This window comes from Lottia gigantea (assembly GCF_000327385.1).
Source record: "Lottia gigantea unplaced genomic scaffold LOTGIsca_6, whole genome shotgun sequence".
Classification (NCBI taxonomy): Eukaryota; Metazoa; Mollusca; class Gastropoda; family Lottiidae; genus Lottia; species Lottia gigantea.
The window spans coordinates 1,102,305-1,114,648 of record NW_008710049.1 but is presented as its reverse complement, the minus strand read 5'-3'; the positions used below and the strand labels follow the sequence as shown (position 1 = coordinate 1,114,648).

The window sequence follows — 12,344 nt, the reverse complement described above, 5'->3', positions numbered from 1 at the left end:
ATGATCACATTACTCTTACATCAAATCTTTGAACAATGTTATCATATATATTTCATGAAAGTTCCAAAGTAATCAATTTCACAGTATATTTTAACCAACTGAAAAGCACAAGGTACATATTATTTAATCTCATTCTACAAGACTTTTCTTCTTTCTTTCTGATCTTACAAGCAAAGACAAAGTTTTGAGAAAAATAACAAGCACTAATTATGGATCTGAAGATGTAAGAGCACTAATATAATATACACTTTAAATTTAAAACATCTGATCTCAGAATATTCATTGTTCTTTTAATCTGGTTGATCTCAAAGACCGTGTACAAACTTTTGATTTTGATGATTCTTGCTTGATTTTCAATTTCCCAAGTTTGGATTCCAGTTTGGAAATTTTTGACTCAGTTTTTTTAGTAGTTTCCTCTGATGTTGTTAACATTTCCAGTTCAGATTCAACATTTTGGATTTGTTCTGCCAACAATGATCTTGCTGATGTTTGGTGCCGTGGAAGCTGAATATTTTCTGGAACATCTGTAACATTCTAAAAAAGATAATAAAACAAATGTTGGGGTGTACTGGTTCATCATATTCTATTAAATATTCTAGAAGAATGTGATGATATAATAGTAAGCATAAATGTAATGTAGTATTATGACACTGATTTTCTGTTTAAGCTTCAAAGGAGGCAAATAATTGGCTCAATCTATACAGAGTAATATAAATACCCATATGCCATAAAGGGACAGATGTGCCATTTTCGGGGGTTGATTAGATTCTCTAATATATGTTAATAGTCTTCAGAAGTACTAGAAATGTATGAAAATCAAAAAAATATTAAAATTATCTCAAACTAGAAATTTCACTTATTTTTTCTACATATGTCTATACATATTTGGCATATAGCTCTAGAAAAGAAGCTTTCAAATGTGAGTAATTCCGGACACATGGATTTGAAGGCTCAATTTCGATTATGAGCTTTGAAAACTACTGATTTCCTTGAAATTATTCACTTAACACCTGACAACTGAATCCTATGAACAAGTAGAATGAAAATCTTAAAAGAGGAAAAACCAGATTTTAGTATTTCTAAGAATCACACTTTCATCTTTGGTTAATTACCTCATTTTCCTTTTCTTCGTCTACAACCTTCTTCTTTCTCCCCCTAAAATGAAGACAAAAACAAATTTGCGACAACCTTAGTTTCGCAAATTAACTCTGTTTAATTCATTTCTTATTACTGAATACAAATTCGTATACAGAAATTTCAAACTGAAGACATAATAGCATAAATAGCAAAATTAATCTCAGCTTTGATGGTATGATTAGGTTATCAGACATAAATCTCCATTCCTAAAGTTATAACAGACGTCAAATTTTTTTTTTTATTCATTCATACGATTGTAACAATTTTAACAAAGATCACTTACATCCTTCATTCCTGCACCTTGCTTTGACAGCTATAACCCACTAGCTTCACAGAGATGAACTAAACTAATAACAGAGAAACCTTAGCAGCCAATAGATTACCTTTTCTTTGGAGCTGCCTCTTCCAGATTTGCACTAGTTGCTCCATCCTTTGCTTGTCGTGGCTTTCTTACTAATTTCCCTTTCACTGGTGAACTGAGTTTTAAGTTATCCATATTATTGGTGGCTTCTTGAACATCAGTTGGCTGAAAAGTCAAATCATATTCTGATACAAATATTCATGATGATAAGAGATCATGGCTTGTTTATATAAAAGAAATTGATCGGTATACAAAAATTCTCAAAATCTTTACATGTTTTTGAATAAAGGCGAATGGCTTTTCTTCATTCTGGGTGTTATTAATTTCAGCCTCTACTACTGCTTAGTACAGAGGTTTTCTAAATTTTCAATGTGTAGCAGGGACACTGATAGCATTAATTTGCACCATTCCAATTTTCTGTTGTTACTGCAATTCCACTAAAACTAGGTGTTTGAAGAAGTCATTAATCGCTAAAAAGGCCAATGCTTTATCACAGGCCCTTTGTGATTAATGACGTAGTTTTAGACACTTAGTTTTAAGGAAATTACTGGAACCACAGACGTCTGATTAAAAAGTGGAATGGCGCAAATTGATTCTATCAGTGTCCCCGATATGCATAATTTTATTTTAAGAAAACCTCTTTACAATCCTTTTAAGAGCAGTAACAACCAAAAAATATCACAGATGCGGTGAACACAAATTACTTGGAAAGAAAATCACCAACTCACCTTTTTGTTTATTTTAGAGCTAATAGCAGATGTAATACCTGCAACACAAACATATATCATTATTTTATAGTCATCATTTCATAATTCATAAGAGGAATGTTTTATGTATCATCATGTATACTTACACTAAGGCTAATATAATGATAATGTTAATGGAGGTTTTCTCAATTTTTTATGTGTATCGGGGACACTGACAGCTTCAATTCGCACCATTCCAATTTTCATTCCGACGTCTGTGGTTCTTGCAATTCCACTAAAACTAACGCTTTTTATGACTCACTATAGGGAGCTACCGGAAGCTACTATTGATATCTATGCAGTTCCCCTCTAGTGACATCATAAACATGTTAGTTTTAGTAGAATTGCAAGAACCACAGACGGAATGAAAATTGGAATGGTGCAAATTGATGCTATCAGTGTCCCGAAACACATAAAAAGTGTAGAAAACCTGTTTAAAATCCCTTTAAATAGTGGCCAGTATGTCATTTTTAACTATTTACTAGTTATTTTTCTCACTTCATATTGAAGATTAGTTGATGTTAAGTGATAGGAACTGACCTTTAAATGAAGGTATAAAAGATAATCTCTTTGTTTTTTTACTGGCAGCTGCAGCTGAAGTTTTATTCTCTTCTTCATCTTTAATTTCCTCAACATCTCTGAAACACAAACATTCATAATTTCTATCTATATTGCTAATGGTTTTATCAAATTTTGTCTATATTTTTTATTGTAATAATTTCCTTTTACCGCACAAAATCTAGTTGTGCTAATTAGTAATATTTGTTCAACCAGTTAATAGAGTTAATTTAGCTATTCATTATATTTTAAGAATAAAGCTCAGTTTATTTTTAGTTATTCTACAATGCACAAAAACATGCAACTAAATGATTACATTAAAATCTAAAGTTTTGTTGCACTATCAGATAAAAGACTTATATAAGCTTACACATCCTCAAAGACAAACAAAATTTTACAGAATAAATCTTTAAACAAGACAAGACAAACCTATGTAGTCTGGAAAACAACATTAACTCTCCAAAGACAATGTGGACTCCTAAGGTATATGTTTTCAATAATAGCTGGATTTGCAAAAAATATCTTATACCTGGACCACTGAACATATTTGAGATTGCATTATAAAATTACAAAAAAGGGAAACAAACCTATACTGATTCTGATTAGAAATAAAATTTGCTCCACTGTTTTCAATAGGCTTATTGGATGATGGTTGATCGATTTCCATTTCTTCTGGTCCTGGAGAAGTTTGACAAAAAGATTGCTGAGCTTCATCACCAAAACTCAGTTGATTTAATTCATCAGTAGGTGGTAGTGACTTAGTAGGCACAGACTCATTCTGCTTATCACACTTTTGTCGTTTTCTCGGATTTGACAGTTCCACTTTATTGGTTTCTTTGGAATCTTGACTATGTGTGGCACTCACAGTTGGAGAAGGAACAGAGCTGGTGCTTGCATTTCTTATATTTTTTCGGGAAGGTATTTTTTTTATTCTTGTTGCTGGCTTCTTAACGATTTCTTCATCTGCCTTTGCTATGGATGTAGGGGGAATAGCTTCTGGTTTCTTTGTTCCTCTAGTCTTTCGTACTCTAGTTGGTTCAGGAGAAATCTTGGTCTCCTCAGGTTTGGCTTGTGGTTTTGATTTGATAGTTCTGGTCATAGCTTTCTTGGTTTTCACCTCAGCAATACCAGTAGATGATCTCTCAGATATAGATGAATAGGCAGCTTTTGTGGACCTACTCAAGGTTTGTGCTGTGACTCCTTTTTTCAAATCAGGCAGAGCTTTGGTTTCTCCTGGTTTTGTGGATGGTGCGGAACAAGTTTTGTCTGATGTAATAGATGCAGAACTTCGAAGGTTTTTGTGAGATTGACTTCTTACCAACTTAGATCGACTCATTGAGGATTCAGTAGCAGAGACAGGTTTTGGACAAACAAATGATAATCTCTTATCACTTGCAGGAAATTGAGATGGTATGCCAAAAGATTTTCTCATAGAATCCAATTTAGATGAGGCAGATTTGGTGGAATTTTCTTTACTGATATTAACATTTTGATCTCCACTATTTTGATTTTTAGAATGTTCTCCTGGAAAAGATTCCTTTGCAGGAGGTTTGCTGCAAGGTTTTGACAAGAATCCCATTGGAATGCCAGATCTTCTTCTGGCTTTCTTTACTTCCTCGTCACTTTTTCTAGAGTTTTCACTACCATTGGATTCTTGAGCAAAACATACAACTTTGCCTTTCTCAACAATTTGCTCAGTACAAACCTCATTTATATTCTTATTATCATTTGATTTATCATCTGAAATTCCATTTGCATTTTCTTGCTTTTCAGAGACAGCTATTTTACTATTGGTCTCAGTTTTCAAATCAACATTTGTACAAGTACCTGATTCATAGATCAACACCTTTTCCTTAAGTTCATTTTCTGGCAAATCTGCATTTACAACTGAATTAGAATCTGACTGAAGACATTCATTACTCTTTACTGCTTCTGGACTTATACAAGTTGGAATCTTTCTTCCTCTTGGTAGTTGTTTTATACTTCTTGACTGTGGTGCAGTATCAATTGCTTGAGGCTGCACATCTTCAGTCTCTTTGGTGTTTTCATCTAACATTTTTTCAGATACTCTTTCGGAGCTTGTTTCAGAAATCTTACAATTTTCTTTTGTGATTACCTTATCTTCATCATAAGACCCCGCAAATTTCTTGGTTCTTAGCATGGCTCTTCTTGTTTTTATGGCAGGTTTCTCCTGAGGTTCATCATCTTTCTTTCGTTCACCTGATTTTTCTACCTCCTGGCTGGTTTTAATCTTTGATTTACTGGTTTGTCTTGTCATTCTCTTGGGTTTAGCTAGTTTCTTTGTTGGTGAATGAATGGAAATGTCACTTACTTTGTCTGTCAATTCTGATAAAACAGGTTCTGCTTTCGTTTCATCATTTTGAAGTGGTTCTTCGTATTTGTCCTTCATTTCTTTCTTTAACTGAGTATCTGTGGGAATTACAAGTTCATCTTTAGCTTTGGCAACTTGACTCTCTCTTACAAATCCAAAACTTGCCCTTAAAGAAAGCAATTTTGATCTTGGTGCAGGTTTTCTTCTGATGACTACATCTGATGCTTCAATTGCTTTGGATGCATCAGATGCTTGCTCTACTTCCATACCCTGATTCTGTAAACTATTGTTGCTGGTACATACATCTGTGTTATTATTCTTCTTTAAAATGTCCTGTTGAATTCCTACTTCCACATTTGGACTTTCAGCATATGAAATAATCTTTTGATTTCGTCTTGGTAGATGCCTTCTTGAAACTTCGATAGGTTTTATGTTTTTGATGAATTCGTCTTTGAGGGCCAGCTTGTTAGAAATTGGCTGTTCATTTGTTTTCTCATGATCAACTGCAGTTGGCATTTCTTCCTCTTTGTGATCTTCATTCAAACAATTATTTGCTTCAACATGCAAATTCTGTGACTTTTTCTCTTGTATTGCTGTTGTTTGGTTCGAATTGTCTGCTTGATTTGAAACCTCTTTATATTGTTTTTCACGATCATTGGCCACAGGCTTGTTACATCTTGCCTTTTTTGGACACCCAGTCTCCTCTTCAGTGACGTTGATCTCTGCTTGAAATGCCTTAATATCATTTCCCAAATTCTTTTCAGTACACACTATGGCTTTAGGTTTTCTGCCTCTCCTAGTAGTGATTTTCCCAATTTCTTCATTTGATTCTTCAGTGTCATTTCTCAGTATTGATTCTGGATCTTTATGTTCTGATGACTGTTCTTGGTCTTTGGCTTTTGGTTGTCTACCCCTCATGGCTTTCTGAATTGAATCTGTTTCTTCTTGTTCTGATGACTCTTCTTGGTTTTTTACTTTTGCTTTTCTACCTCTTTTGATTTTCTGAATTGTTTCTGTTTCTTCTTGTTTGGATGAATGCTCAGGGTCTTTTGTTTTTGGTTTCCTTCCCCTTCTTTTTGCTGGTGCCACATGGTTTACTTCTTCTCCCCCTGAAGGCTGAACCGACTGCTCTGTCTCAGCATCCTTCTTTCCTCTTTTCTTATAAGATCTCTGCTTTGGAATATCTTCTTGGTCACATGCATGTACAGTATCTTCATTATCTTCATGACATGAATCTTGATCTGAATTCAATTCAAGAACACTAGTTTCCACCTTGACTTTAGCCTTTCTACCTCCTTTAACTGCCTTCTTTGGTTTTTCTACTTTAAGACCTTCAGGCTCAACATATGTATGATCAACCTTATCTACTTTACTCTGGCTATTTTCTGAATCTTGATATACTCTTTCCATTTCTATATTGGATTCCTCATTCTTTACAGCAGTTCCATGGGCCTGACCAGAAAATTCATGATCAATACTTGATGAATTCAATGAATTTGATGAAAACTCTCTGCCATCTGAACTGGTTGAATTGGACTTACAACTGGCAGAGCTCTTGTCTTTTGTTTGCTGTGAAACTGATTCAGTATGGATAGATACATCATCTTGAGTTTGACATACAGAGGAGGTTTCAATAGTCTTATTAGGAGTAATGTTTTCAACTACTGTACTTGCAGTATTTTCTAATGTTTGATTTGGAGATTCGGTCTCCTTGTTACACTTTACTGGTAGGTTCCCATCATAGGTTAAATTTAGAACAATCTGTGGAATAGCATCATCAACCTCCATGTCAAAAGTTGTATTGAGTGGTTTACCAAGGTCAAAGGTGTCATTTTTTATAGGAGCTTCATTATAATGTACTGGAGACATATCTACATCAAATGTTTGGTTTGCTGCTTTATCATCATTTTCAATATCAAAAGTTCCATTGTGTTTTGATTCTAAATCAAAAGTCGAGTTTGCTTTTGATAATGGTGTGGAAACTTCAAATGTTCTATTAATAGGTGATGTTGAAATTCTATTTTCCTGATTATCAAGTTCAAAGTCTTCAGATGCATCAACAAATTCTTCATCACTCTCTGATTTTGCTTCTATTTCGATTGTTTCATTTAAAACAGCTTTAGACTTAGGAACACTCTGTGATGGCGTATCACCTAATAAAATATTTTCCACTGGGAAAAAATCGTTTTGGGGACTGGAAGGACAAATCATAGAATCAAATGAAGGAACAGCAGTTGATTTTGAGTTTGTGTTTGCAGAGTTTTTCCTTTCAAATGCTTCATTAAAAAGGCTATCACAAAGATTCAAGGATTTATCACATAATTCATCCAAGCACAATAAGGAATTGTCACTTTCTTGAATGGATTCATCACATTCTTTGGAAATAGGTTTAGGCTGAACAACATATGTTAACTTTCTAGAATTATTTGCAGCTGGTTTGGCAAGAGTATTACTACTAACATTTGATGTAGCAGGTTCACATTTTTGAAATTTGTTGATGCTTATTGATATCATATTGTCCTTTTCTGTCCTAACAGATTTAGACACCACATAGGTCAACTTATTATCTTTTTTATGTAGTTCCGTTTCAGTCTTATTCAAAAGTTTTGTTTCTGCAGGTGATTTACAGTCTATTGCGTTGGTATTCATTACCGCTGGCTTCTTAAGTTTATTATTCACTATTTTGGATTTATTAGATTTTAAAAATGGTTTCTTTTTCTTGTTAGGTAAAGGGTCATTGTTACGAAGTTGAGCCAAAAATATTGCATCAGGGTCTTCAGGTACTACAATATCCTCTTCCACAGGGGAGACACTGGGAGCAATGGATGTGCCTTCACCTTCATCTCTAGGATATTTACCACTAGGTGGAGTCCTCATCAGGGATTTTCCCTTTGGTATCATATTTTTAACTGGTTTACGAACCTTGATTGCTGGCGATAATAATGGTCTCATTGTTTCATCATTTGATACATCAACATTAAGACCCTTTGGTTCAGAAGACTTCAGATTTAAATTTAATTTTTCTTGATTTTTCTCATTCAACAGTTTATGTGACTTATCACTATCACAATGTTCAATATTCATTTGGTCAAGGCTATCAGTTTGTACAATACTTTGAGTATTGGTTTTTAAGTCAGGTTCACTTTGAATATTTCCTTTAGGTGAAAGTCGAGGAATCTTTGATGAGCTATTAACTTGACTAACCTTTGCAGTCTTACCACGCAGCTTGGTTTCTGGAGTTGCATTAATGCATAAAGGTACAGCCTCTGAATCAGTACTCATAGACACTTGTTTAGAGTCACATTTTAAATGTTCTGGCAGATCAGCACAGACAGACACAGTGTCAACCTTATCAGAACTGGCATGGTTATTGTTACTATTCTGATTACGAGTTTTTGTAGGTGGATTAGGTGACCTTGCCAGTTTTTTTGAAGGCTTAAAGATATCATGGGATTCAGCCATTGGAAGAGACTTGTCAACCACATGTTTATCAATAATTTGATTTGGACAACCTGAATGACAATCTAGTTCATTTTCATCAATAATTTGAAGTTCTTGGACTGGCTTTTCATTGGGTTGCATTGAAAGGCGTTTGAGAGGAGTGCGTGATAATTTAGGTTTAGTTTTAAATTCGCCAGTCACTGTTACATGGTCATCCTCACTTACTGGAATGCTGTTTGAAGACATAGATCTCTTTCGTGGTTTCTTGATTTTTGGTGATTTGGATTCTTCTTTTTTATTGCTATTGCTTGTACTGTCCCTGGCTTTAATTTTAGAATAATGAATCACCAAGTCACATGCAGCACTGGGTCGTCCAGAATAATGTAAAGGAGTTCTTGGTATTCTGGACCCAGGTTCAATTACAACTTCCCGAACTTCAAAATCAGTATTTCCAGGAGTTCGAGGGCAAAACTCTTCTTGAGACATTCTCACTGGGGATCGAGCCAATGAATTTCCACTTGGAATCTTGCCATCTACAACCTTGGCAAAATCAACAGGCTCAAAACTAAGTTTTTGTTGTGGTTCTTCCATTGGGGTTTTCAGGTTCACATACCAAAGTTCACCAGTAAGTTCCTCATCAGGGTCAAAATTTTCATCATGTGGGAGTTGGTCACATCTACCATGATTTGGTGAAGGGGTACACGTATTTCTTGGAGGTGTTCTTTTCAGTTCCTTAATACCTTTCAAAGATGATCCAGGTGTTATGGGATTTCCCTATAAGAGAAAATTCAAAATGAATATTTAATATGCATTCAAGATAGAATCAACAGGTTCGATTCAGTCATATGGCAAAATCTCAAATGCTTCACCAAAGGCTAATCTGTGTACCTGTTGCAAAAATGTATATACAGGCCACACATGAGCATTCTTACTCTTTAAATATTGCACAGTGTGATTAAATCTACAGTTTTATAATAAAAAATAGATTACTTAATTGTGCTTATCAAACAACTGTATTGTAACTGTAACAAATATTGCAATAGGCCTCTTTCATAGAATATCTTGTCGAAATAAACAAGAGCAGACACATTTTTAAGGTTTCATAAAGATAGCTTGCGATGCAAGGTAACGTACGCCCACTGGCAGCTGTCAGAAATAATAAAACAGTCTTTAGTGACTAAAGTACGAATTTTCTCATATTGAAAAAATTATTTATGCTGAAAAATTCCACCAAATTTTTTAAAATCAATATCAATAACCCAAATACAACAAACAATTAAATCACACAGCTCTAATCAAGGGCAAAAAACAACTTTTGACGCGTGTTTACAAAGTCAAGGGCAATAACCCAAAAAATGTTCACCAAAAATATCTCTTGTTAGAACTTGTCCGAGATCTTATCAATTCTAATGATCACACCAAGTTTCATCAAAATCGGTTGAGAACTGTAGCTTCTATTATGCTCACAAACAAATTTTGACGCGTTTTTCTTAAGTTAATGGCAATAACTCAAAAACATTTCATCGAAAATTCGTCAAGTTAGAACTTGTCCGAGATCTTATCAACTTCAATGATCACACCAAGTTTCATCAGAATCGGTTGAAAACTGTAGCTCCTATTGTGCTCACGAACAAATTTTGCCTGGTTTTAAGTCAAGGGCAATAACTCAAAAACCGTTCATCAAAAATGCATCAAGTTAGAACTTGTCCGAGATCTTATCAATTCCAATGATCACAACAAGTTTCATCAGAATCGGTTGAAAACTATAGCGTCAATCCTGCTCACAAACTATTTTTAACAAATTTCGACACATTTTAACAAAGTCAAGGGCAATAACTCAAAAATCTTTCATCAAAAATGCGTCAAGTTAGAACTTGTCCAAGATCTTATCAATTCCAATGATCACACCAAGTTTCATCAGAATCGGTTGAAAACTGTAGCTTTTATTGTGCTCACGAACAAATTTTGACGCGTTTTTACAAAGTCAAGGGCAATAACTCAAAAACCGTTCATCAAAAATGCATCAAGTTAGAACTTGTCCTAGATCTTATCAATTCCAACGATCACAAGTTTCATCAGAATCGGTTGAAAACTGTAGCATCAATCCTGCTCACAAACTATTTTTAACAAATTTCGACACATTTTAACAAAGTCAAGGGTAATAACTAAAAAATCGTTCATCAAAAATGCGTAGAGTTAGAACTTGTCCGATCAATTCCAATGATCACACCAAATTTCATCAGAATCGGTTGAAAACTGTAGCTTCAATCCTGATCACGAACTATTTTTAACAAATTTTGACGCGTTTTAACAAAGTCAAGGGCAATAACTCAAAAACCTTTCATCGAAAAAGGGGAAAAGGTTGGAACTTGTCCGAGATATTATCAATTCCAATCATCACACCAAGTTTCATCAGAATCGGATGAAAACTGTAGCTTCAATCCTGCTCACAAACAATTTTTAACAAATTTCAAGGCGTTCTAAGTCAAGGGCAATATCTCAAAAACCGTTCATTGAAAATATGTCAAATTCGAACTTGAGCGAGATCGTATCAATCTAAAGCATCACACCAAGTTTTATCAAAATCAGATGAAAACTGTAGTCTCTAAAGTGCTCACAAGAAATGTTGACGGACGGACTGACGACAATAAACGATATATTCATGTGGGCGTATAAAAACCGTTCATCGAAAATATGTCAAATTCGAACTTGACCGAGATCTTATCAATCTAAAGCATCATACCAAGTTTTATCAAAATCAGATGAAAACTGTAGTCTCTATAGTGCTCACAAGAAATGTTGACGGACGGGCCGATGGACAGGGGCGACCATATACGACCACATATTTATGTTGGCGTAAAAAACTAGCAATATGATAATGCGGAGAGGTGTGACGATAGATAAATCTATAAAACTAAGAAAATATCCATAAGGTAAAGATTGAAAAAGGCTTAATATATTAAAACATTTTTTAATAATAATTTTGTTTAATGGATTTATCACAACATAAGATACTGTTGCATAGTTTTGACACTGGGAAAATCCACTGATGAATATAGACTCTTAATACTGTCAAGTTTGAGAACTTGAATTTTATGTTCGGTCCAAGAGGAAGTAAAACCTTTAAATAACTATCAGGTAACTATTGATTGTTGTACCATAAAACTGTGTCCAGATAACAATCAGGTACTTACATTCAGAAGTTTAAGACCAGGTGACAACTGATATTGTCTTTCTTCAACCTGTAAACTTTTTACTCTCTTTGACTCTGGGGTCATCATTTTTCACAGCTTTAATAAGCTTATCTGTAATCAGAATAAACAATAAACATAAAGTAGCAGCAACATCTAGATCAATCTTAATTTTGGTTATTTCAAAAGATCTTCACTTACAAATTATCATTTTTCTTTTGTCAACTTTTAAATGTATAACAAATGTAAATTACTTCTTTAAGAAACAGTACAACTTGAAAAAAGGAAATAATGGGCCAGAAATTTCAGTAATTTTATTTTTCTAAATATTCTGATGAACCAGAAGTTTTATGCGTAACATTATATTTAGTACAAAATATGACAGAAAGATGAAAAGATAATAAAATTGAACAATTTTGTATAAAAATTTTATATAAAACTGCTGTGCAAGATCAACAAATGCAGAAAAAAGAAACATACAGGTTTTACAATGTCTTGGGTGAGAAATAACATCATATCTACTAGCCTATCTACTATTCGGCTTGTTGATAATAATTCCATAGATTGCCTTGTATTTC

The 12,344-nt window shown here is 34.1% G+C and overlaps 1 protein-coding gene across 1 annotated transcript; it reads right to left on the bottom strand.

Moving 5' to 3' along the window:
- Positions 1-279: 279 nt before the first annotated feature.
- LOTGIDRAFT_154587 (hypothetical protein) lies at positions 280-11,856 on the bottom strand (the record flags this gene model as incomplete). Its single annotated transcript, XM_009063802.1, has 7 exons — positions 280-534; positions 1,113-1,155; positions 1,521-1,663; positions 2,227-2,264; positions 2,785-2,882; positions 3,390-9,349; positions 11,770-11,856. 7 exons carry the CDS (start codon positions 11,854-11,856, stop codon positions 280-282), a joined length of 6,624 nt encoding a protein of 2,207 aa, XP_009062050.1.
- Positions 11,857-12,344: the final 488 nt, after the last annotated feature.